At 42.1% G+C, this 27,018-nt stretch overlaps 2 protein-coding genes across 5 annotated transcripts in view; one reads left to right on the plus strand and one right to left on the minus strand.

The window, feature by feature from the left end:
• Window positions 1–3,128, minus strand: part of LOC139381770 (piggyBac transposable element-derived protein 5-like) — a 34,074-nt gene extending 30,946 nt beyond the window's left edge. Inside the window, exon 1 of the mRNA XM_071125522.1 lies at window positions 2,766–3,128. Within this exon, the coding sequence (XP_070981623.1) occupies window positions 2,766–3,078 (313 nt within the window). The 5' untranslated portion in view covers window positions 3,079–3,128. The remainder of the gene's footprint in view (window positions 1–2,765) is intronic.
• Window positions 3,129–3,862: 734 nt separating this feature from the next.
• LOC139381789 (conserved oligomeric Golgi complex subunit 2-like) lies at window positions 3,863–27,018 on the plus strand. 4 transcript variants are annotated; one of them, XM_071125546.1, is made up of 18 exons: window positions 3,863–4,071; window positions 4,324–4,485; window positions 4,804–4,869; window positions 13,623–13,703; window positions 13,886–13,989; window positions 17,040–17,148; window positions 17,390–17,569; window positions 17,870–17,994; window positions 20,838–20,964; window positions 21,139–21,278; window positions 22,103–22,164; window positions 22,537–22,688; window positions 22,922–23,107; window positions 23,589–23,661; window positions 23,819–23,961; window positions 24,143–24,282; window positions 26,234–26,414; window positions 26,599–27,018. In XM_071125546.1, the coding sequence occupies exons 1-18, from the start codon at window positions 4,015–4,017 to the stop codon at window positions 26,704–26,706; spliced, it is 2,196 nt and encodes a 731-aa protein (XP_070981647.1). In that variant the 5' UTR covers window positions 3,863–4,014; the 3' UTR covers window positions 26,707–27,018. The 4 variants fall into 4 exon arrangements, with proteins under 4 accessions (XP_070981647.1, XP_070981648.1, XP_070981649.1 ...); XM_071125547.1 differs by having other exon boundaries at window positions 3,870–4,071; window positions 22,540–22,688; XM_071125548.1 differs by lacking the exon at window positions 4,804–4,869 and having other exon boundaries at window positions 3,888–4,071.

The following is a 27,018-nucleotide window of genomic DNA, read 5'->3' on the forward strand; positions in this document are numbered from 1 at the left end:
CTAGAGATAAGGAAAATGTTGGGTCTCAAAAGGACCATAATCAACTAGTTTGGTTTGCTGAAGAAATAAATATTTTTTATTTTACTACTCTTGCACTGAGTGTACACGTCATGTTGACAGAGCTAAAAGTTGTTACTTTTGGGCCCTTAGTTCCTCAAAATTAGGCTACAGGTCAAATGGTGGGTCACACTACAGACCTAGACACGGTTTCAAAAACCACTTCTTTAATCCAGTAGACTTTCAAATCTGGCAGCAAAGTGCAAAATACAGGATGACTGCCTTAGAGGCAGGGATTTCCAAAGACAGATGCCATCAAATCACTACAGTAAACAGAAGTCTGGCCAAAAATGGGAACTTATGGAATAGAATTGTTTTATTCGCTTGATTAAGAATTCCATTGTGGGAAATTCCTGACAACACAGCGGTAGAATGTCTAAGACGAACATACTGTAGATAATGCATGTGCCATTCAATAAAGTGAAATGGAGCTTGATTGATTCTAAAGCCTTTTCTATCATAATTATGTTACATAATAGATTATACGGTAATAGATTATACAGTATTATATTGTAATCCAGGGGGGTTGTCCTAACGTGCATATACACACTGCAGAGATTTTACTAGGATAATGAAATGAACTAAAAAAACGACATGTCAGACCCATGGACATGCTTATTAAGTACTGCCTATCCCTGCTATAACTGTGGGATTTTCATATCGGACTAAATATCAATTATACAGACTCCATCTCTCATTTTACCAATTAAAAATGTATGTTTTGGTTTATTTATGTATTATAGCTAGTGTCCTGTAGAAGGGATGTTATAACTCTAGTTTCTCCTTGAGACATGTGGACTGGACAGTCGTCTCCTCAGTGAGCACCAGTTTGCTGCATGGAAACCTTCAGTTGACCTAACCTTAATGACAAAACCACCTCATGTTCATCTTTCCTGGCCACACTGTGTCTTGCCTATTTGCTCATACACTAATGGTTTGGACACAGTCAAGCTTTTACTGCAATTTTGCTGGGGAATTTGTTTCAAATACACCTGCCAACACTATTGTTTGTGTCAACAGTCTCAAATAACTTAGTGGTGACTGAGAAAACAAACCATTTTCTAGTGGAGACAGAGACCGCCACACATACTGTAGTGTAGACTATAAAGTACAAAGACTTCTGAATGCTGAAGTGATTCCCAAGGCAATGTCTTGTGCCTGAAATGTATTGTCTAACTCCACCACCTGTCATTGCCAGTGATGAAGCCCATACCAAAGCCTACAGGCAGATGGCATGATTTTCTCTCACGTCGTGACAGTGGCACAAGGCACCACCCAGACCACCTTGGAGAGAGAGGGAGGCATTTATTTGCAAGTCAGTGAGAGAGTGTTCAAACAGAGTAATGATGAAGGGAGGAACCTCACCCTACACATGCTTATTTAGTTACATTTGACATACAGTATCTATCAATACCACGTATTATACGACTGACCAGAACTGTAATACATTGATCATTTTACAGGACATTTGTAAGGATAACATTTGGTTAGGTTGTTGGTACTAGAATGGGTTTAACTCCTGAAGTATGACTGGTAACTACTAGGTATTACTTTACAGTGGCAACACTGGGACAACAGTCCTAGCTAAATTTTTGTTTTACAAATTGCTCTTTGCTAAGAAGCTATTTTTGACCTATTTAATCTTAAACAATCTCAGTAAGGTTCTTAATTGTTACACAGAAATGATTTGATATTGAGATCAAATAAAGGCTACATTGGTCCTTTAAACTCTGCCTTGGGCATGCAATAGGAGACTGAGATAATGGAATAAACATTACCATTACTTTACAGGCCCTCCGTCATTGATCGTAGCAGCTGACCCTTCCATGAAGATGTAAGCGGGGAGATGGTCATTCATCTCCACTTAAAGAGTTAATTTGTCATGGCTGCTAGTGCCTCGCCTCTCTCTCAACCTATGATGTTGAACAAACAGTGCTCCCTGGTTCATACCCAGCAGCCACACACAGATAGGCCTACAATCTTCACTATTAACTGTGATCTAGGGGTGCTTTCAAGATGCGCACCACTAACATGTTCTACATAGCAGCTCTTAATATACCGCCATAGACTACCTAGGTCACCTTACAGTATATTGCCAATGTAAAAAATACTAAATATTCCTGCCAATGAACATCCTCTATTGTATTTTTACCTTTCTTGGAGGTCCAAAATTCACATTGGCACATCAATGCCTTAGTTGGCAAATACATGTGGCTGAACAGGCAAAGATGTTGCACAACGTTATTAGTCTCTGGAGATGCAGTGAGAGGAACAGAGAAGCAGAGAGGCTCCTCTGCAACTTGTCCCCTATGTCCATTTACTGTTTGCTCCCCATGGCAGTGCAGTGTTACAGTGTGGGCTATTTCATTTGGATAATTAAATAGCCAAATTCATATAAGTCACAATTCTCCAAGAAATCAATCCATATTGTGACATGATCCTTTATTAAAGGACACTTGGGCTTTCTTTCTCTCTCCCTCTTTTTCTTGACCTGTTGTTCAATCAGGAGTCAGGACCTACAATCATAGGCTACTTACCACACACACACACACACACACACACACACACACACACACACACACACACACACACACACACACACACACACACACACACACACACACACCACACACACTAGATGATGGAGAAGATCAGATCATGATCCTATTCATTATGTCAAGCGAGGCTTTATTCTTAAAATGAAATACCATATGTCTCGTTGTATGGGGCCACCGTGATATCTTGCAGGGTGTCGCTCCATCCATCCTCTTCTGCTTGACTTATTGAGACGGAGCCGGGTGGACCTCCGCTTTGACAACTCACAGTCTCACCTGACCTTTGATCGTCGCCGGCCTCCATGCAGCAGTTATCCGAATTCGAGTCACCCGAAGTGCTGTAAAAAGGATTGTCGCTGCTGTCATCTCCCGATTCCCCAAAAACATCATCTGAGATCTGCAAGCTCTCGTAGCGTGAGCGAGCCGCCTCCAGGATAGACAGCGCCTTCCTCCCACATTCCGCCATCTCTCGTCGATGCTTTTTGTAGCTTACAACACGGCACACTATTCGGCATACAACTATCCACGACTGGGAAAACTCGTACCACACACAGCTACCTACGTCCACTCCCACTGTACGTTTTTAGAATTATGCTAGGCCTACTGCCAGACTTGTGATGTGATAACTTCTATTCTCCCCTTTCTTCAAAGCATGTTCCGGAGAGGAGCTGTCCTCATCAAGGATACTTAAATACCTCTAGGCGCTATGCACAGAGACCGAAATTATCAATATTGATCACACCTCTGCGTATCCGGGTTGGGCCAGCTATTTCGTTGGTGGCTCGTAAAATGGGCTCGTACTGTGTAGAGATTTCAATGAATACGCGGCATCATGATCAGCTGACCTGGGTTGCTCTCATGTGCTGGCCAATAGCGTTGATAATAGCGCTGTATATCTCACTATAATGTCAAATCTTATGGTATTAAAGCAGAATTGTCTTCTGATGCGGTTAGAAAATGCATATACCCCATCAATTGTGTATTGCTTATGATACGAATATAAAACACATGTTTGACTAATGCGTTCGTTTATTAATGTATTATTAATGCATTCGTTTATTCAGACAATGTAATTACATGAACTCTTTCAAATCAGTTTTGAAAACGTTTAATGAATTTATGTGGAAAGGAACACAACAGCAGGATAAGATATTTATTTTTAAGACCACCATATTTTTTGAAAAACCCAAGCAGCGCTCCCCTTAGTGCCCTGTGGGGGGTGCAGTAGACTGGTTCGCGGAAGTCATCTTGCTTTTTGGTGTGGTACCCTGTCATGTTTGCGGAAGTATACTTTGTCTTCTCCCCTCTGTCATTCTTCAGAAAGTATTTTGCAACATTCGTTACTTTATAGTATAACTACATGTCCAGCCTTTTCTGATTTCAAAGATAGTACAAAAGAAAGATGAATCTGCCAAAGGGGCCGGATTCTCTGTGTTTCGACAAGGACGTGTTTATGAAGGTAAGAATTTGCCTTTTGAAACTAGCTAGCTGGCTAGCAATGCCATAGGTTAGCTAGCAGTGATCAGCCAAACTGGCTTCATCACTTGTTATGAAACGACTTATATAAGTTTGTCTCGTAGTATTTATCTACCTAAACCCTATTAGAAATGGCAAGTTAGTTTCTGCTGTACGTCATTTGCATAATCTTAGCTAGCTAGCTAACTAACTACATGATCATTCATGACATGTTTACATCATCTGTTGCATTCAGGATGACTTCGACGTGGATCAGTTTGTTGCAGATTGCAGAAAGCATGTCCAACTGGAGGAGATGCGCGAGGACCTTGAGATGTATTACAAACAGCTCAAAACAGCCATGGTTGAGCTCATCAATAAAGACTATGCTGACTTTGTCAACCTCTCCACCAATCTGGTGAGTTTCTATGGCTGACGCGTTCAAGATGCTGCAGTGTCCCCCACCCATAAGCTGCATTAGGGAATGTTTACAACCATGCATTTTCAGCCAAATAACAAAATAGCAATCATATTTTACGATGATGTCACTCAAAAGAAACTAGGAGCAACTGAGAGCAACAGCAGGAATCTGCTCAATATAGATAGATGTAGGATAATGATGATGTCAGTTTGTTCTTCCTAACAGTTGGTAGGATCAGCTAGGATCAGGACTTTTACATGTCAAATAGGCCTAATAGCTACAGTAGCTAGATAATAATGGATATCATTTATTTAGGTTGGAATGGACAAAGCCCTGAACCAGCTATCAGTACCACTGGGTCAGTTGCGTGAAGAGGTGCTGGTATGTGCTCTGTTTCACTCTATTTTTTTCATATTATGATCAATTGGATTTACCTTCATTTCTGTTGACTTGGTCACATTTTGTCCTTTTTCTGTTGACTTGGTCACGTGTTGTCCTATTTCTGTTGACTTGGTCACACACGTTGTCCTATTTCTGTTGACTTGGTCACACATGCTGTCCTATTTCTGTTGACTTGGTCACACACGCTGTCGTATTTCTGTTGACTTGGTCACACACGCTGTCCTATTTCTGTTGACTTGGCCACACACGCTGTCCTATTTCTGTTGACTTGGTCACGTGTTGTCCTTTTTCTGTTGACTTGGCCACACACACTGTCCTATTTCTGTTGACTTGGTCACATGTTGTCCTTTTTCTGTTGACTTGGTCACGTGTTGTCCTATTTCTGTTGACTTGGTCACACACGCTGTCCTATTTATGTTGACTTGGCCACACACACTGTCCTATTTCTGTTGACTTGGCCACACACACTGTCCTATTTCTGTTGACTTGGTCACATGTTGTCCTTTTTCTGTTGACTTGGTCACGTGTTGTCCTTTTTCTGTTGACTTGGTCACACGCGCTGTCCTATTTCTGTTGACTTGGTCACACACGCTGTCCTATTTCTGTTGACTTGGTCACACGCGCTGTCCTATTTATGTTGACTTGGCCACACACACTGTCCTATTTCTGTTGACTTGGTCACACAAGCTGTCCTTTTTCTGTTGACTTGGTCACACACGCTGTCCTATTTCTGTTGACTTGGTCACACGCGCTGTCCTATTTCTGTTGACTTGGTCACACACGCTGTCCTATTTCTGTTGACTTGGTCACATGTTGTCCTTTTTCTGTTGACTTGGTCACGTGTTGTCCTTTTTCTGTTGACTTGGTCACACGCGCTGTCCTTTTTCTGTTGACTTGGTCACATGTTGTCCTTTTTCTGTTGACTTGGTCACACGAGCTGTCCTTTTTCTGTTGACTTGGTCACACATGTTGTCCTATTTCTGTTGACTTGGTCACATTTTGTCCTTTTTCTGTTGACTTGGTCACACACGCTGTCCTATTTCTGTTGACTTGGTCACACGCGCTGTCCTATTTCTGTTGACTTGGTCACACACGTTGTCTTATTTCTGTTGACTTGGTCACATGTTGTCCTTTTTCTGTTGACTTGGTCACACACGCTGTCCTATTTCTGTTGACTTGGTCACACGCGCTGTCCTTTTTCTGTTGACTTGGTCACACACGCTGTCCTATTTCTGTTGACTTGGTCACGTGTTGTCCTTTTTCTGTTGACTTGGTCACACACGCTGTCCTATTTCTGTTGACTTGGTCACACGCGATGTCCTTTTTCTGTTGACTTGGTCACACACGCTGTCCTATTTCTGTTGACTTGGTTACACACGCTGTCCTATTTCTGTTGACTTGGTCACACACGCTGTCCTATTTCTGTTGACTTGGTCACACACGCTGTCCTATTTCTGTTGACTTGGTCACACGCGCTGTCCTATTTCTGTTGACTTGGTCACGTGTTGTCCTATTTCTGTTGACTTGGTCACGTGTTGTCCTATTTCTGTTGACTTGGTCACACACGCTGTCCTATTTCTGTTGACTTGGTCACGTGTTGTCTTTTTTCTGTTGACTTGGTCACACGCGCTGTCCTATTTCTGTTGACTTGGTCACACACGCTGTCCTATTTCTGACTTGGTCACACACGTTGTCCTATTTCTGTTGACTTGGTCACGTGTTGTCCTTTTTCTGTTGACTTGGTTACACGCGCTGTCCTATTTCTGTTGACTTGGTCACACACGCTGTCCTATTTCTGTTGACTTGGTCACACGCGCTGTCCTATTTCTGTTGACTTGGTCACACGCGCTGTCCTATTTCTGTTGACTTGGTCACACACGTTGTCTTATTTCTGTTGACTTGGTCACGTGTTGTCCTTTTTCTGTTGACTTGGTCACACGCTGTCCTATTTCTGTTGACTTGGTCACATTTTGTCCTTTTTCTGTTGACTTGGTCACACGCTGTCCTATTTCTGTTGACTTGGTCACATTTTGTCCTTTTTCTGTTGACTTGGTCACGTGTTGTCCTATTTCTGTTGACTTGGTCACACACGCTGTCCTATTTCTGTTGACTTGGTCACACACGCTGTCCTATTTCTGTTGACTTGGTCACACACGCTGTCCTATTTATGTTGACTTGGCCACACACACTGTCCTATTTCTGTTGACTTGGCCACACACACTGTCCTATTTCTGTTGACTTGGTCACATGTTGTCCTTTTTCTGTTGACTTGGTCACGTGTTGTCCTTTTTCTGTTGACTTGGTCACACGCGCTGTCCTATTTCTGTTGACTTGGTCACACACGCTGTCCTATTTCTGTTGACTTGGTCACACACGCTGTCCTATTTCTGTTGACTTGGTCACATGTTGTCCTTTTTCTGTTGACTTGGTCACGTGTTGTCCTTTTTCTGTTGACTTGGTCACACGCACTGTCCTTTTTCTGTTAACTTGGTCACATGTTGTCCTTTTTCTGTTGACTTGGTCACACGAGCTGTCCTTTTTCTGTTGACTTGGTCACACATGTTGTCCTATTTCTGTTGACTTGGTCACATTTTGTCCTTTTTCTGTTGACTTGGTCACGTGTTGTCCTTTTTCTGTTGACTTGGTCACATTTTGTCCTTTTTCTGTTGACTTGGTCACACACGCTGTCCTATTTCTGTTGACTTGGTCACATGTTGTCCTTTTTCTGTTGACTTGGTCACGTGTTGTCCTTTTTCTGTTGACTTGGTCACACGCGCTGTCCTTTTTCTGTTGACTTGGTCACATGTTGTCCTTTTTCTGTTGACTTGGTCACACGAGCTGTCCTTTTTCTGTTGACTTGGTCACACATGTTGTCCTATTTCTGTTGACTTGGTCACATTTTGTCCTTTTTCTGTTGACTTGGTCACACACGCTGTCCTATTTCTGTTGACTTGGTCACACGCGCTGTCCTATTTCTGTTGACTTGGTCACACACGTTGTCTTATTTCTGTTGACTTGGTCACATGTTGTCCTTTTTCTGTTGACTTGGTCACACACGCTGTCCTATTTCTGTTGACTTGGTCACACGCGCTGTCCTTTTTCTGTTGACTTGGTCACACACGCTGTCCTATTTCTGTTGACTTGGTCACGTGTTGTCCTTTTTCTGTTGACTTGGTCACACACGCTGTCCTATTTCTGTTGACTTGGTCACACGCGCTGTCCTTTTTCTGTTGACTTGGTCACACACGCTGTCCTATTTCTGTTGACTTGGTTACACACGCTGTCCTATTTCTGTTGACTTGGTCACACACGCTGTCCTATTTCTGTTGACTTGGTCACACACGCTGTCCTATTTCTGTTGACTTGGTCACACGCGCTGTCCTATTTCTGTTGACTTGGTCACGTGTTGTCCTATTTCTGTTGACTTGGTCACGTGTTGTCCTATTTCTGTTGACTTGGTCACGTGTTGTCTTTTTTCTGTTGACTTGGTCACACGCGCTGTCCTATTTCTGTTGACTTGGTCACACACGCTGTCCTATTTCTGACTTGGTCACACACGTTGTCCTATTTCTATTGACTTGGTCACGTGTTGTCCTTTTTCTGTTGACTTGGTTACACGCGCTGTCCTATTTCTGTTGACTTGGTCACACACGCTGTCCTATTTCTGTTGACTTGGTCACACGCGCTGTCCTATTTCTGTTGACTTGGTCACACGCGCTGTCCTATTTCTGTTGACTTGGTCACACACGTTGTCTTATTTCTGTTGACTTGGTCACGTGTTGTCCTTTTTCTGTTGACTTGGTCACACGCTGTCCTATTTCTGTTGACTTGGTCACATTTTGTCCTTTTTCTGTTGACTTGGTCACGTGTTGTCCTATTTCTGTTGACTTGGTCACACACGCTGTCCTATTTCTGTTGACTTGGTCACACACGCTGTCCTATTTCTGTTGACTTGGTCACACACGCTGTCCTATTTATGTTGACTTGGCCACACACACTGTCCTATTTCTGTTGACTTGGCCACACACACTGTCCTATTTCTGTTGACTTGGTCACATGTTGTCCTTTTTCTGTTGACTTGGTCACGTGTTGTCCTTTTTCTGTTGACTTGGTCACACGCGCTGTCCTATTTCTGTTGACTTGGTCACACACGCTGTCCTATTTCTGTTGACTTGGTCACACGCGCTGTCCTATTTCTGTTGACTTGGCCACACACACTGTCCTATTTCTGTTGACTTGGTCACACAAGCTGTCCTTTTTCTGTTGACTTGGTCACACACGCTGTCCTATTTCTGTTGACTTGGTCACACGCGCTGTCCTATTTCTGTTGACTTGGTCACACACGCTGTCCTATTTCTGTTGACTTGGTCACATGTTGTCCTTTTTCTGTTGACTTGGTCACGTGTTGTCCTATTTCTGTTGACTTGGTCACACGCGCTGTCCTATTTCTGTTGACTTGGTCACACGCGCTGTCCTATTTCTGTTGACTTGGTCACACACGTTGTCTTATTTCTGTTGACTTGGTCACGTGTTGTCCTTTTTCTGTTGACTTGGTCACACGCTGTCCTATTTCTGTTGACTTGGTCACATTTTGTCCTTTTTCTGTTGACTTGGTCACACGCTGTCCTATTTCTGTTGACTTGGTCACATTTTGTCCTTTTTCTGTTGACTTGGTCACGTGTTGTCCTATTTCTGTTGACTTGGTCACACACGCTGTCCTATTTCTGTTGACTTGGTCACACACGCTGTCCTATTTCTGTTGACTTGGTCACACACGCTGTCCTATTTATGTTGACTTGGCCACACACACTGTCCTATTTCTGTTGACTTGGCCACACACACTGTCCTATTTCTGTTGACTTGGTCACATGTTGTCCTTTTTCTGTTGACTTGGTCACGTGTTGTCCTTTTTCTGTTGACTTGGTCACACGCGCTGTCCTATTTCTGTTGACTTGGTCACACACGCTGTCCTATTTCTGTTGACTTGGTCACACACGCTGTCCTATTTCTGTTGACTTGGTCACATGTTGTCCTTTTTCTGATGACTTGGTCACGTGTTGTCCTTTTTCTGTTGACTTGGTCACACGCACTGTCCTTTTTCTGTTAACTTGGTCACATGTTGTCCTTTTTCTGTTGACTTGGTCACACGAGCTGTCCTTTTTCTGTTGACTTGGTCACACATGTTGTCCTATTTCTGTTGACTTGGTCACATTTTGTCCTTTTTCTGTTGACTTGGTCACGTGTTGTCCTTTTTCTGTTGACTTGGTCACATTTTGTCCTTTTTCTGTTGACTTGGTCACACACGCTGTCCTATTTCTGTTGACTTGGTCACATGTTGTCCTTTTTCTGTTGACTTGGTCACGTGTTGTCCTTTTTCTGTTGACTTGGTCACACGCGCTGTCCTTTTTCTGTTGACTTGGTCACATGTTGTCCTTTTTCTGTTGACTTGGTCACACGAGCTGTCCTTTTTCTGTTGACTTGGTCACACATGTTGTCCTATTTCTGTTGACTTGGTCACATTTTGTCCTTTTTCTGTTGACTTGGTCACACACGCTGTCCTATTTCTGTTGACTTGGTCACACGCGCTGTCCTATTTCTGTTGACTTGGTCACACACGTTGTCTTATTTCTGTTGACTTGGTCACATGTTGTCCTTTTTCTGTTGACTTGGTCACACACGCTGTCCTATTTCTGTTGACTTGGTCACACGCGCTGTCCTTTTTCTGTTGACTTGGTCACACACGCTGTCCTATTTCTGTTGACTTGGTCACGTGTTGTCCTTTTTCTGTTGACTTGGTCACACACGCTGTCCTATTTCTGTTGACTTGGTCACACGCGCTGTCCTTTTTCTGTTGACTTGGTCACACACGCTGTCCTATTTCTGTTGACTTGGTTACACACGCTGTCCTATTTCTGTTGACTTGGTCACACACGCTGTCCTATTTCTGTTGACTTGGTCACACACGCTGTCCTATTTCTGTTGACTTGGTCACACGCGCTGTCCTATTTCTGTTGACTTGGTCACGTGTTGTCCTATTTCTGTTGACTTGGTCACGTGTTGTCCTATTTCTGTTGACTTGGTCACGTGTTGTCTTTTTTCTGTTGACTTGGTCACACGCGCTGTCCTATTTCTGTTGACTTGGTCACACACGCTGTCCTATTTCTGACTTGGTCACACACGTTGTCCTATTTCTATTGACTTGGTCACGTGTTGTCCTTTTTCTGTTGACTTGGTTACACGCGCTGTCCTATTTCTGTTGACTTGGTCACACACGCTGTCCTATTTCTGTTGACTTGGTCACACGCGCTGTCCTATTTCTGTTGACTTGGTCACACGCGCTGTCCTATTTCTGTTGACTTGGTCACACACGTTGTCTTATTTCTGTTGACTTGGTCACGTGTTGTCCTTTTTCTGTTGACTTGGTCACACGCTGTCCTATTTCTGTTGACTTGGTCACATTTTGTCCTTTTTCTGTTGACTTGGTCACGTGTTGTCCTATTTCTGTTGACTTGGTCACACACGCTGTCCTATTTCTGTTGACTTGGTCACACACGCTGTCCTATTTCTGTTGACTTGGTCACACACGCTGTCCTATTTATGTTGACTTGGCCACACACACTGTCCTATTTCTGTTGACTTGGCCACACACACTGTCCTATTTCTGTTGACTTGGTCACATGTTGTCCTTTTTCTGTTGACTTGGTCACGTGTTGTCCTTTTTCTGTTGACTTGGTCACACGCGCTGTCCTATTTCTGTTGACTTGGTCACACACGCTGTCCTATTTCTGTTGACTTGGTCACACGCGCTGTCCTATTTCTGTTGACTTGGCCACACACACTGTCCTATTTCTGTTGACTTGGTCACACAAGCTGTCCTTTTTCTGTTGACTTGGTCACACACGCTGTCCTATTTCTGTTGACTTGGTCACACGCGCTGTCCTATTTCTGTTGACTTGGTCACACACGCTGTCCTATTTCTGTTGACTTGGTCACATGTTGTCCTTTTTCTGTTGACTTGGTCACGTGTTGTCCTTTTTCTGTTGACTTGGTCACACGCGCTGTCCTTTTTCTGTTGACTTGGTCACATGTTGTCCTTTTTCTGTTGACTTGGTCACACGAGCTGTCCTTTTTCTGTTGACTTGGTCACACATGTTGTCCTATTTCTGTTGACTTGGTCACATTTTGTCCTTTTTCTGTTGACTTGGTCACGTGTTGTCCTTTTTCTGTTGACTTGGTCACATTTTGTCCTTTTTCTGTTGACTTGGTCACACACGCTGTCCTATTTCTGTTGACTTGGTCACACGCGCTGTCCTATTTCTGTTGACTTGGTCACACACGTTGTCTTATTTCTGTTGACTTGGTCACATGTTGTCCTATTTCTGTTGACTTGGTCACACACGCTGTCCTATTTCTGTTGACTTGGTCACACACGCTGTCCTATTTCTGTTGACTTGGTCACACGCGCTGTCCTATTTCTGTTGACTTGGTCACACGCGCTGTCCTATTTCTGTTGACTTGGTCACACACGTTGTCTTATTTCTGTTGACTTGGTCACATGTTGTCCTTTTTCTGTTGACTTGGTCACACACGCTGTCCTATTTCTGTTGACTTGGTCACACACGCTGTCCTATTTCTGTTGACTTGGTCACACGCGCTGTCCTATTTCTGTTGACTTGGTCACACACGCTGTCCTATTTCTGTTGACTTGGTCACATGTTGTCCTTTTTCTGTTGACTTGGTCACGTGTTGTCCTTTTTCTGTTGACTTGGTCACACGCGCTGTCCTTTTTCTTTTGACTTGGTCACATGTTGTCCTTTTTCTGTTGACTTGGTCACACGAGCTGTCCTTTTTCTGTTGACTTGGTCACAAATGTTTCCTATTTCTGTTGACTTGGTCACATTTTGTCCTTTTTCTGTTGACTTGGTCACGTGTTGTCCTTTTTCTGTTGACTTGGTCACATTTTGTCCTTTTTCTGGTGACTTGGTCACACACGCTGTCCTATTTCTGTTGACTTGGTCACACGCGCTGTCCTATTTCTGTTGACTTGGTCACACACGTTGTCTTGTTTCTGTTGACTTGGTCACATTTTGTCCTTTTTCTGTTGACTTGGTCACACACGCTGTCCTATTTCTGTTGACTTGGTCACACGCGCTGTCCTATTTCTGTTGACTTGGTCACACGCGCTGTCCTTTTTCTGTTGACTTGGTCACACACGCTGTCCTATTTCTGTTGACTTGGTTACACACGCTGTCCTATTTCTGTTGACTTGGTTACACACTCTGTCCTATTTCTGTTGACTTGGTCACACACGCTGTCCTATTTCTGTTGACTTGGTCACACATGCTGTCCTATTTCTGTTGACTTGGTCACGTGTTGTCCTATTTCTGTTGACTTGGTCACACACGCTGTCCTATTTCTGTTGACTTGGTCACGTGTTGTCCTTTTTCTGTTGACATGGTCACACGCGCTGTCCTATTTCTGTTGACTTGGTCACACACGCTGTCCTATTTCTGACTTGGTCACACACGTTGTCCTATTTCTGTTGACTTGGTCACGTGTTGTCCTTTTTCTGTTGACTTGGTTACACGCGCTGTCCTATTTCTGTTGACTTGGTCACACACGCTGTCCTATTTCTGTTGACTTGGTCACACGCGTTGTCTTATTTCTGTTGACTCGGCCACACATGTTGTCCTGTTTTTGTGTGTTGTGTTGGTGTCCTTTTTACTTCTCAGAACTTGAGAACATCTGTAAATGAGGTGGTCCAAGCCATTGACAACCAGCTATCCAAGCAAGATGATTTGCAAAACAAAAAGGTTTGTTAACCTTATGTCTACCATTTCAAACAATAGTTTTTCTATGACATACAGTACATTTGTATGTGTGTAGCTGGATGCGTACACTTTTGCAATTAATTTAGACAAAAGATTATGATTCAAAGAAAAGATAGACGAATTTCTTTAAACTGTCATGTTTCTCTTTTCTTCGTTTAAACCAGATCAATGTCATGAAACTCATACAAGTTGTTCGATCAGTAGAGAAGATTGAAAAAATCCTACATTCTCAGAACTCAAAAGACTGGACATCTCTTGAGATGAGCAGGTCCGTTTAAAAAGAGATTGCATCAGCTTTTTGCTGATTTGACACAGGCTATTTACCATACGGATGTATCTGTTAATGAAGAATACAGGCTATTTACCATACGAATGTACAGTGCCTTGCGAAAGTATTCGGCCCCCTTGAACTTTGCGACCTTTTGCCACATTTCAGGCTTCAAACATAAAGATATAAAACTGTATTTTTTTGTGAAGAATCAACAACAAGTGGGACACAATCATGAAGTGGAACGACATTTATTGGATATTGCAAACTTCTTTAACAAATCAAAAACTGAAAAATTGGGCGTGCAAAATTATTCAGCCCCTTTACTTTCAGTGCAGCAAACTCTCTCCAGAAGTTCAGTGAGGATCTCTGAATGATCCAATGTTGACCTAAATGACTAATGATGATAAATACAATCCACCTGTGTGTAATCAAGTCTCCGTATAAATGCACCTGCACTGTGATAGTCTCAGAGGTCCGTTAAAAGCGCAGAGAGCATCATGAAGAACAAGGAACACACCAGGCAGGTCCGAGATACTGTTGTGAAGAAGTTTAAAGCCGGATTTGGATACAAAAAGATTTCCCAAGCTTTAAACATCCCAAGGAGCACTGTGCAAGCGATAATATTGAAATGGAAGGAGTATCAGACCACTGCAAATCTACCAAGACCTGGCCATCCCTCTAAACTTTCAGCTCATACAAGGAGAAGACTGATCAGAGATGCAGCCAAGAGGCCCATGATCACTCTGGATGAACTGCAGAGATCTACAGCTGAGGTGGGAGACTCTGTCCATAGGACAACAATCAGTCGTATATTGCACAAATCTGGCCTTATGAAAGAGTGGCAAGAAGAAAGCCATTTCTTAAAGATATCCATAAAAAGTGTCGTTTAAAGTTTGCCACAAGCCACCTGGGAGACACACCAAACATGTGGAAGAAGGTGCTCTGGTCAGATGAAACCAAAATTGAACTTTTTGGCAACAATGCAAAACGTTATGTTTGGCGTAAAAGCAACACAGCTCATCACACTGAACACACCATCCCCACTGTCAAACATGGTGGTGGCAGCATCATGGTTTGGGCCTGCTTTTCTTCAGCAGGGACAGGAAAGATGGTTAAAATTGATGGGAAGATGGATGGAGCCAAATACAGGACCATTCTGGAAGAAAACCTGATGGAGTCTGCAAAAGACCTGAGACTGGGACGGAGATTTGTCTTCCAACAAGACAATGATCCAAAACATAAAGCAAAATCTACAATGGAATGGTTCAAAAATAAACATATCCAGGTGTTAGAATGGCCAAGTCAAAGTCCAGACCTGAATCCAATCGAGAATCTGTGGAAAGAACTGAAAACTGCTGTTCACAAATGCTCTCCATCCAACCTCACTGAGCTCGAGCTGTTTTGCAAGGAGGAATGGGAAAACATTTCAGTCTCTCGATGTGCAAAACTGATAGAGACATACCCCAAGCGACTTACAGCTGTAATCGCAGCAAAAGGTGGCGCTACAAAGTATTAACTTAAGGGGGCTGAATAATTTTGCACGCCCAATTTTTCCGTTTTTGATTTGTTAAAAAAGTTAGAAATATCCAATAAATGTCGTTCCACTTCATGATTGTGTCCCACTTGATGTTGATTCTTCACAAAAAAATACAGTTTTATATCTTTATGTTTGAAGCCTGAAATGTGGCAAAAGGTCGCAAAGTTCAAGGGGGCCGAATACTTTCGCAAGGCACTGTATCTGTTAATGATGAATACAGTCTATTTACCATACGAATGTATCTGTTAATGAAGAATACAGTCTATTTACCATACGGATGTACAGTTGGAGTCGGAAGTTTATATACACTTACATACACTTATGGTTGCTGTACAGACAGATTATTTCACTTATAATTCACTATCACAATTCCAGTGGGTCAGAAGTTTACATACATCAAGTTGACTGTGCCTTTAAACAGCTTGGAAAATTCCAGAAAATTATGTCATGGCTTTAGAAGCTTCTGGTAGGCTAATTGACATCATTTGAGTCATTTGGAGGTGTACCTGTGGATGTATTTCAATGCCTACTTTCAAACTCAGTGCCTCTTTGCTTGACATCATGGGAAAATCAAAAGAAGTCAGCCAAGATCTCAGAAAAAAACATTGTAGACCTCCACAAGCCTGGTTCATCCTTGGGAGCAATTTCCAAACCCCTGAAGGTTCCACGTTCATCTATACAAACAATAGTACGCAAGTATAAACACCATGGGACCATGCAGCCGTCATACCACTCAGGAAGGAGGCGCGTTCGGTCTCCTAGAGAAGAACGTACCATGGTACGAAAAGTGCAAATCAATCCCAGAACAACAGCAAAGGACCTTGTGAAGATGCTGGAGGAAACGGGTACAAAAGTATCTATATCCACAGTAAAAATAAGTCCTATATTGACATAACCTGAAAGGTCGATCAGCAAGAAGCTACTGCTCCAAAACCACCATAAAAAAGCCAGGCAACTGCACATGAGGACAAAGATCGTACTTTTTGGAGAAATGTCCTCTGGTCTGATGAAACAAAAGTAGAACTGTTTGGCCATAATGATCAAGGAGCAAGGAGGCCTACAAACCTGACTCAGTTACACCAGCTCTGTCAGGAGGAATGGGCCAGAATTCACCCAATTTATTGTGGGAAGCTTGTGGAAGGCTACCTGAAATGTTTGACCCAAGTTAAACCATTTTAAAGGCGTTGCTACCAAATACTAATTGAGTGTATGTAAACTTTTGAGGAATGTGATGAAAGAAATAAAAGCTGAAACAAATCACTCTACTAATTATTCTGACATTTCACATTCTTAGAATATAGTGGTGATCCTAACTGACCTAAGACAGGACATTTTTACTAGGATTAAATGTCAGGAATTGTGAAAAACTGAGTTTAAATGTATTTGGCAGAGGTATATGTAAACTTCTGACTTCAACTGTATCGCTGTTATTAATGATGGATACAGTCTATTTACCCATGCGGATGTATCTCAGTTAATGATGAAGTTTGCCGTTTCTTTTGCTTTGTAGTCCTCTCTTAGCTGGCCAGATTCTGGAGCGGATTGCCACAGAGTTCAACCAGCTGCAGTTCCATGCTGTCCAAAGCAAGGGCATGCCCCTGCTGGACAAAGTCAGGCCTGTACGTCCCGTCACATCATTCACTATTGACGGCCCCATTGGATTTGTGGAGTTGATTTTCAGTACACAAACTAGAAGGTTAATGGCTGAAAATGGCCATGCCTGTCCATTGTAAACATCCCTTTACTGGCACTGTGTCTGTCCATGCCTGTCCATTGTAAACATCCCTTTACTGACACTATGCCTGTCCATTGTAAACATCCCTTTACTGACACTGTGTCTGTGTACGACTTGTGTTGTAGCGTATTTCTGGCATCACGTCCACACTACAGCAGTCTTTGGAGGGGCTCCTCATACAGGGCCTCCAGACCTCCAACGTGGACATTGTGCGTCACTGCCTACGCACCTATGCCACCATCGACAAGACCAGGGACGCAGAGGCACTGGTGGGACAAGTCCTGGTCAAGCCCTATATGGACATGGTGAGGTTGTGTTTTATCTGAACCATCAAGATCAGAAGAGCATTTAGTGCTGGTGTCCCGTACCCAGATTGAACCTACTCCTGGACTTAAAAACTGAATTTTATTTGCTTTTATATCCAGAAATAGGCTTTATCTTGTTTCTGATAATCCAGCTCTTAGTGCCCAGCTCACCAATATCTTTGTGAAACGATGCAGAAATTGACAGTTCAATAACTTTGTGCCGTGTTCTGCTTCGGAGATGAAGTCAATGTTTCCCTCTCTATAGAAACAGTACTTCAGTTACTATTTTGTTATCAACAGGTCATTGTTGAACAGTTTGTCAAGTCCACCCCCAATGGCCTTCAAATATTGTACACCAAGCTCCTACAGTTTGTGCCACATCACTGTAGACTGCTGCGCGAGGTGACTGGAATGGTCATTTCAAGGTAAGTCCCATAGCTGTCCACAAAGGCAAAGTTCTAAATGCTTCTCTCCCTTCAGATATAAGAAAGTACATGACAGAATGGTAGTTACACATTGAAAACCCAGAAAGTACATGGTAGAATGGTAGTTACACATTGAAAACCCAGAAAGTACATGACAGAATGGTAGTTACACATTGAAAACCCAGAAAGTACATGACAGAATGGTAGTTACACATTGAAAACCCAGAAAGTACATGGTAGAATGGTAGTTACACATTGAAAACCCAGAAAGTACATGGTAGAATGGTAGTTACACATTGAAAACCCAGAAAGTACATGACAGAATGGTAGTTACACATTGAAAACCCAGAAAGTACATGGTAGAATGGTAGTTACACATTGAAAACCCAGAAAGTACATGGTAGAATGGTAGTTCCACATTGAAAACCCAGAAAGTACATGACAGAATGGTAGTTACACATTGAAAACCCAGAAAGTACATGACAGAATGGTAGTTACACATTGAAAACCCAGAAAGTACATGACAGAATGGTAGTTACACATTGAAAACCCAGAAAGTACATGGTAGAATGGTAGTTACACATTGAAAACCCAGAAAGTACATGACAGAATGGTAGTTACACATTGAAAACCCAGAAAGTACATGGTAGAATGGTAGTTACACATTGAAAACCCAGAAAGTACATGGTAGAATGGTAGTTACACATTGAAAACCCAGAAAGTACATGGTAGAATGGTAGTTACACATTGAAAACCCAGAAAGTACATGACAGAATGGTAGTTACACATTGAAAACCCAGAAAGTACATGGTAGAATGGTAGTTACACATTGAAAACCCAGAAAGTACATGGTAGAATGGTAGTTACACATTGAAAACCCAGAAAGTACATGACAGAATGGTAGTTACACATTGAAAACCCAGAAAGTACATGACAGAATGGTAGTTACACATTGAAAACCCAGAAAGTACATGGTAGAATGGTGGTTACACATTGAAAACCCAGAAAGTACATGGTAGAATGGTAGTTACACATTGAACACCCAGAAAGTACATGACAGAATGGTAGTTACACATTGAAAACCCAGAAAGTACATGGTAGAATGGTAGTTACACATTGAAAACCCAGAAAGTACATGACAGAATGGTAGTTACACATTGAAAACCCAGAAAGTACATGACAGAATGGTAGTTACACATTGAAAACCCAGAAAGTACATGGTAGAATGGTAGTTACACATTGAAAACCCAGAAAGTACATGACAGAATGGTAGTTTCACATTGAAAACCCAGAAAGTACATGGTAGAATAGTAGTTACACATTGAAAACCCAGAAGGTACATGACAGAATGGTAGTTACACATTGAAAACCCAGAAAGTACATGGTAGAATGGTAGTTACACATTGAAAACCCAGAAAGTACATGACAGAATGGTAGTTACACATTGAAAACCCAGAAAGTACATGGTAGAATGTTAGTTACACATTGAAAACCCAGAAAGTACATGGTAGAATGGTAGTTACACATTGAAAACCCAGAAAGTACATGACAGAATGGTAGTTTCACATTGAAAACCCAGAAAGTACATGGTAGAATGGTAGTTACACATTGAAAACCCAGAAAGTACATGACAGAATGGTAGTTACACATTGAAAACCCAGAAAGTACATGGTAGAATGGTAGTTACACATTGAAAACCCAGAAAGTACATGGTAGAATGGTAGTTACACATTGAAAACCCAGAAAGTACATGACAGAATGGTAGTTACACATTGAAAACCCAGAAAGTACATGACAGAATGGTAGTTACACATTGAAAACCCAGAAAGTACATGGTAGAATGGTAGTTACACATTGAAAACCCAGAAAGTACATGACAGAATGGTAGTTACACATTGAAAACCCAGAAAGTACATGGTAGAATGGTAGTTACACATTGAAAACCCAGAAAGTACATGGTAGAATGGTAGTTACACATTGAACACCCAGAAAGTACATGACAGAATGGTAGTTACACATTGAAAACCCAGAAAGTACATGACAGAATGGTAGTTACACATTGAAAACCCAGAAAGTACATGGTAGAATGGTAGTTACACATTCAAAAACCCAGAAAGTACATGGTAGAATGGTAGTTACACATTGAAAACCCAGAAAGTACATGGTAGAATGGTAGTTACACATTGAAAACCCAGAAAGTACATGGTAGAATGGTAGTTACACGTTGAAAACCCAGAAAGTACACGGTAGAATGGTTGTTACACGTTCAAACCTAGAAAGTACATGGTAGAATGGTAGTTGTGCATTCATAACCTAGAAAGTACGTCGTAAAATGGTAGTTACACGTTGAAAACTCAAAGTATGTTGTAAAATGGTATTTACGCATTCATAACCTAGAAAGTACATGGTAAAATGGTAGTTACACATGCAAAACCTAGAATGGTAGTTACGCATTTAAAATCTAGAAAGTACATGGTAGAATGGTAGTTACGCATTTAAAATCTAGAAAGTACATGGTAGAATGGTAGTTACTCATTCATAACCCAGAAAGTATGTGGTAAAATGGTAGTTATGCATTCATAACCTAGAAAGTTCACAGTAGAATGGTTGTTACGTGTTCATAACCTAGAAAGTTCACGTTAGAATGGTAGTTACATGTTCATAACCTTGAAGTACGTGGTAAAATGGTAGTTGCGCTTTCATTATCCAGAAAGTACGTGGTAAAATAGTAGTTATGCGTTCACAACTCAGAAAGTATATGGTAGAATGGTGGTTAACCATTCATTATCTATGAATTTCTTGTTTGTTCTTTCTCATGTCTTTGCTTTCGGCTGTCTGTCCAGTGAGAAGGCAGACATCGTCCCGGGATACGACTTCTTGGTGAACTCAGTGTGGCCAGAAATCATCAAAGGTATCGAGGAGAGAATCGCATCTCTCTTCAATGTGGGCAACCCTGACACCTTTTATGACGTACGTACCCAATCATGTTCCTCTGGCATCAAAACTGTCAAAGCAACAACAACAAAAATCCAACAGAGCTTGGAAATAGAATAGTAGGGTAAACGCTGACCCTGAGAAGTCCTAGTCTGTACAAGTAGGAGAGGGAGGCTACATTCTCATTCGGTTCATGTTTGTATTTTGCAGAGATACACTATCAGCATTGACTTTGTGAGAAAGTTTGAGAGACAGTGTGGCTCCCAAGCCAGTGTGAGGAGACTGAGAGCTCACGCCTCCTATCAGAGCTTCCACAACAAGTGGAACCTACCTATCTACTTCCAGCTCAGGTGAATAGCTGTGTGCTCCTGCATTGCTTGCTGTTTGAGGTTTTAGGCATGGGTTCTGTATAGCACTTTGTGACATCAGCTGACGTAAGAAGGGCTTCATAAATACATTTGATTGATTGATTGCTCCATGACCTTTGACCTCTGTGCTTCCTGTACTGACCCAGTTATGTGCATGCATTACAGTAGTGTCACCTCAACAACTCAATCTGCCACAGTGCTGTCAGAACTGATATGCTCTGGTAACCTCCCTGGCAGGGGGTGTTTCCTTTTTATTTAATTCATTTCATGTTAATTTTAAAACTTGCATGAATTGATGTATTCTGAAATCTATTAACAAGAATATCTACAACAAAAACGCTTTGGATTTTGCTCCCTTTATAATTGTCACCTACCCTACTGATGTCCAGTCATCCATTTTACTTCCTGGATATTGTGCTGTCCACATTATATGTTGTTACAGATAAGAAGAAGATATTTACGGGCTATGCGTCATAATATGTTGTCAGATTTGAGAGGTACTTTAGCATTGTGTCCAACACAAGTCTGTTTTTTTGCGTAAGGCCTGATGAATACTCCCTCTAAGGGAATATTGATTTTCTCTAGAGTCAACGTGAAGGTTGTTGGACACTCTGCCTTGCACTGTTTGTCAACCCCGGCACATTTTACAATGGAATGTACATCATGCTGCACATACTCAACACTCTGTAATAAAAACAACGACATGTTTTTGATCAATTCCAACTGTTTTGCTCATAGAACAGCAAGCTAGCTTAAATGTGTTCAACAGCCAGGCATTGACCTATTGTTCCCCATCTCTGTCACAGGTACAAGGAAATTGCTGCATGTTTAGAGAATGCTGTTGCTGATGGGTTAGAGGCAGCACCAGGTTAGTAGCTATATCCAACTGTAATAACACGACAGACCCTGGTTCGATTCCAGGCTGTATCACAACCAGCCGTGATTGGGAGTCCCATAGGGCGGTGCACAATTGGCCCACCGTCGTCCAGGTTAGGGTTTGGCCGGGTTAGGCCATCATTGTAAATAAGAATTTGTTCTTAACTGATTTGCCTAGTTAAATAAAAGTAAAAAATATATTTTTTAAATATACAAATGGATAAGTTATTTTATTAGTCATTACCATAATATACAATATTACCTGATGGCTTCAATTATTTTCTCCCTTCCTACACTCTCTCTTCCTCCCCCCCACCCTCCCAACACTATCTCTCTTCCTCCCTATACACTCTCTCTTCCTCAGCAGGCAGCTCCTATCACCTGCTGGTGTCCCAAGTGCTGTGGAACAGCTTGGTCAGGTGCTGGGCGGAGAAGGTCTATCTGCCCCCGCTGGTTCACCGCTTCTGGAAGCTCACCCTGCAGCTGATCTCACGCTACTCCAAGTTCCTCACTGAGGTACAGCCTCCAACATGGCAATCCAACCTTCCTCCAACATGGCAACCCAACCTTTCCACTACAATATTAGTGATAGTGTGCATAGTGTCTATAGATTCAGTGATACCTCTATTAATCTAGTGTTCAATGTAGCCTGCAGTGTCAGTATTCCAGTATTTTAAATGAGTCCTATGAAAGGAAATGCTGGTCACATTAAGTTGTCATGATTGGTGTTTCTGGACCCTGTCTCCTAGATGCTGACTAAATCTCCCTCCACGGAGGTCAGTAAAGACCCCGTGAGGCTCCTCCCCAGCTCCGCCTCCTCCACGTCCAGCCGCACCTCTCAGGATGATGGGGGCAGCGAGAGCGGCAGCCCAGCAACCCTCTCCACCAAACAGCTGGTCTTTATAGCCTCTGATGTGAACCAACTACAAGACCAGGTAGTGGTATGGACCATCTAGAAGAAAAAGAAACGCACACCTATTAAGACGAGGTGCTGGTTAGCGGAGTAGAAAACTTGAAAATAAAAGAGAGCCGCACACTCTAGGAGCTCAGATGCAAAAATGTAATTACCAACGTTTCGACAGCCAAGCTGATTATACCCTGATGAAGACAGCTTGGCTGTTGAAACGTTGGTAATTACATTTTTGCATCTGAGCTCCTAGAGTGTGCGGCTCTCTTTTATTTTCAAGTGGTATGGACCAATCACAAGACCAGTTAGTGATATTGGCCAATCACAACAAGCCAATGCAGTTTTGTATTGTATTTACCTTACCTAGAAGCCAAACGGAATTGACACAAATCTTAATAATGCTGTTTTTAACAGTTGCTTTTAGGGTTAGGCAACATTAGACATGCTATTGCATGAACCTTAATTTGTTCATATTTTTCTTGACTATTAAAAGTTTGCCTTTCTCACAGATTACAGAACTTTCTGAGATGATTAAGCAGAGACTGGAGATCATTGGGTACAACAACTTTGTAATTGTTGCAGGTATGTCATCGTCATGCTTGAAAGATGATACGTTGTTCCAGACAAGTGTTTAATCATGGTACTTATTCCATCAGCTCTTACTGCATGTTAGTTGATATATTGCCTTTTGATTGCCTTTTTGACAAGTGTCCCTCCCTGCCTTGTGTTCTCTCTCCAGAGGCCCTAGAAGACTCCAAAGCCTCCCTGTCTGGCTGCATTCCCACCGTGAACCGCAAGATGACTCAGCATTTAACCGAGAGGTGCTTCCGCTTCCTGAAGAGTGCTTCTGAAGTCCCCCGACTGTACCGCAGGACCAACAAGGTGAGACAGCCCGCCCCTCAGGTCCCTTCTTCTCAGAACAATGGAACAATGGTCCCATTAGGCTTCAACGTTGCTGAGATTATTAGAGAACATCTGCTGTACAGTACCAAAATACTGAAGAGTGCACCACCCTCCACACTCACAGGCTTGAAAACGTGCCTGTTCTTCATCCCTTGTATAGGAACTTCCCTCCAGAGCCTCTGCCTACATGGACAACGCCCTGCGGCCGCTGCACCAGCTCCTGAGCGACTCCAAAGACATGGTGAAGCCCTCCATCTCCCAGGACTGGCTACGGATCACACTCAATGACTGCACTCACAGGTAGGGGGACTCTGCTGTCTGTTAGACTTCCTGAGTAACACTGCTGTAGTTGCCTACACATCTCCAATCCTCCAGTATCCCCAACAGCACACGCTTTTGTTTTTAACCTGTCTAGGACGGAACCCCTCGCCAACAGCCAATGAAATTGCAGGCCGCCAAACATAAATCAACAGAAATCTGATAAATCAAATTTCTCAAACTTACAAGTATTAGGCACCATTTTAAAGATACAATTCTTGTTAATCCAGCCACAGTGTCTGATTTCAAAAATGCTTTACAGCGAAAGCTCCACAAACGATTATGTTAGGTCACCACCAACTCACAGAAAAACCCAGCCATTTTTCCAGCCAAAGGGAGGAGTCACAAAAAGCACAAATAGAGATAAAATGTATCACTAACCTTTGATGATCTTCATCAGATGACACTCATAGGACTTCATGTTACACAATACCTGTATGTTTTGTTCGATAAAGTGCATATTTATATTTAAAAAATCAAATTTAACATTGGCGTGTTACGTTCAGTAGTTCTAAAACATGTGGTGATTGTGCAGAGAGCCACATGAATTCACAGAAATACTCATTACAAATGTTGATGAAAATTCAAGTGTTATCCATGGATCTTTAGATACACTTCTCCTTAATGCAACCGCTGTGTCAGATTTTTTTTTAACTTTACAGAAAAAGCATAATCTGAGTACGGCACTCAGAGCCCAAACCAGCCAATATAAATATCCTCCATGTTGCGCAGTCAACATTAGTCAAAAATAGCATTATAAATATTCACTTACCTTTGATGATCTTCATCAGAATGCACTCCCAGGAATCGCAGTTCCACAATAAATGTTTGTTTTGTTCGATAATGTCCATAATTTATGTCCAAATAGTTTCTTTTGTTAGGGCATTTGGTAAACAAATCAAAACGCGCGTTCAGGGCCAGTCGGACGAAAAGTTAAAAAAGTTATATTACAGGTCAAAGAAACTTGCCAAACTAAGTCTGGAATCAATCTTTAGAATGTTTTTATCATAAATGTTCAATAATGTTCCAACTGGAGAATTCCATAGCCTGTAGAAAAGCAATGGAATGAGAGAGACCTCGCATGACTGAGAACGAGGCTAATGCCAGACCCCTTAGTCACACAGCTCTCATTCGCTCCCACTTCACAGTAGAAGCCTGAAACAATGTTCTAAAGGCGGTTGACATCTAGTGGAAACCTTAGAACGTGCAAAATTACCCATATCCCACTGTGTATTTGATAGGGTCTGAGTTCAAAAACTACAAACCTCAGATTTCCCACTTCCTGTTTGGATTTTTTCTCAGGTTTTTGCCTGTCATATGAGTTCTGTTATACTCACAGACATCATTCAAACAGTTTTAGAAACTTCAGAGTGTTTTCTATCAAATAATAATAATAATATGCATATATTAGCATCTGGGACTGAGTAGGAGGCAGTTTACTCTGGGCACGCTGTTCATCAAAAGTGAAAATGCTGCCCCCTGTCCCAAAGAAGTTAACCCCAGACAAAAACACCTGATTCAACTTGTTGACAAGTAGAATCAGCTATGCTTGTACTGTTGGGGATACTGGAGGACCGGAGTTGGGAAACACATAACTAGAGTATACTGGCGACTGCTGAATGGGAAAAGGAGATCTTGTAAGGCGAATTCTGGTCCACATATAAATATTCTACATTGAATGCATGCCTTAGTTTTTAGTCCTTGTATTGTGTTAAAATAATATTTAATAACATTTTAGGTGTAGTCTTCTGCTTGCTCCCTCTAGGGTCAATGCAGTGAGTCACAATGTTTTGTCCAAAGAATGGCACCACACAAGGTCACCAACTAGCATTGAATTGAATTCGATGGCAGTCAACCGCACTAACTTAAGTAGCTTTTTGTTCTGCGCCACCAAGCACAGAAGTCTGTAATTTTCCATCTTGACTTTGGGCAGATATTTTGAAACCATATCAGATGTTTTGAGTTCTGTGAAAAAAATGGAGGAGAGTTTAAAGAGACTGAAGCAAGCAAGGAAAACAGTGACCACCAACACGACAGGCACCACCGGAGGCCCCACAGACGACAGCAAGATCCGCCTGCAGCTGGCTTTGGATGTGGAGTACCTGGGAGAGCAGGTAGGGTTCACCCTGTTAGAGAACACCAACCGTATCTTGTCATTGTCCTTTGACTATGTTTTAGAAAGACAGCCTGTTTAACTCAAACAGTGGGAAGGAAGGAATGCATGTCAGGAAAATCCCCAGAATGATTGTTGTGATGGTAAGCTTCTAATACCATATTGATGTTTGTTTCCCATGATAGATTCAGAAGATGGGTCTGCAGCCTGCCGACATCACCATGTTCTCAACACTAAATGACTTGGTCCAAGGAGCACAGGAAGGGACTCCATCAGAGCAGGCTGGACCATAATCCTGCACCAATGTACCTGTATGCTTGTAGAAAGAAAGCCCAGTGAAGGACTGGTTCATATTTATGTTGAACACTGATCATATGGGACATGGCATTGAAAATCAGGAGAATTTCTAAATGTCATTGTACAATAGCAATGAAATATTTCCTACTGGCTCCCTGGCTGTTCATAGCAGCAAATGTCTAATTTAAATGGTGCCTAAAGGGGTTAACCCTAACCCCTTTAAATATATTGTATGTGGTCAACAGAGTTGGTGAATGATGAGAATATATATTGTACATTTTAAATAAAATGAATCAAAGTTTTATTAA

This window comes from Oncorhynchus clarkii, chromosome 23 (assembly GCF_045791955.1).
Source record: "Oncorhynchus clarkii lewisi isolate Uvic-CL-2024 chromosome 23, UVic_Ocla_1.0, whole genome shotgun sequence".
Taxonomy (NCBI): Eukaryota; Metazoa; Chordata; class Actinopteri; order Salmoniformes; family Salmonidae; genus Oncorhynchus; species Oncorhynchus clarkii.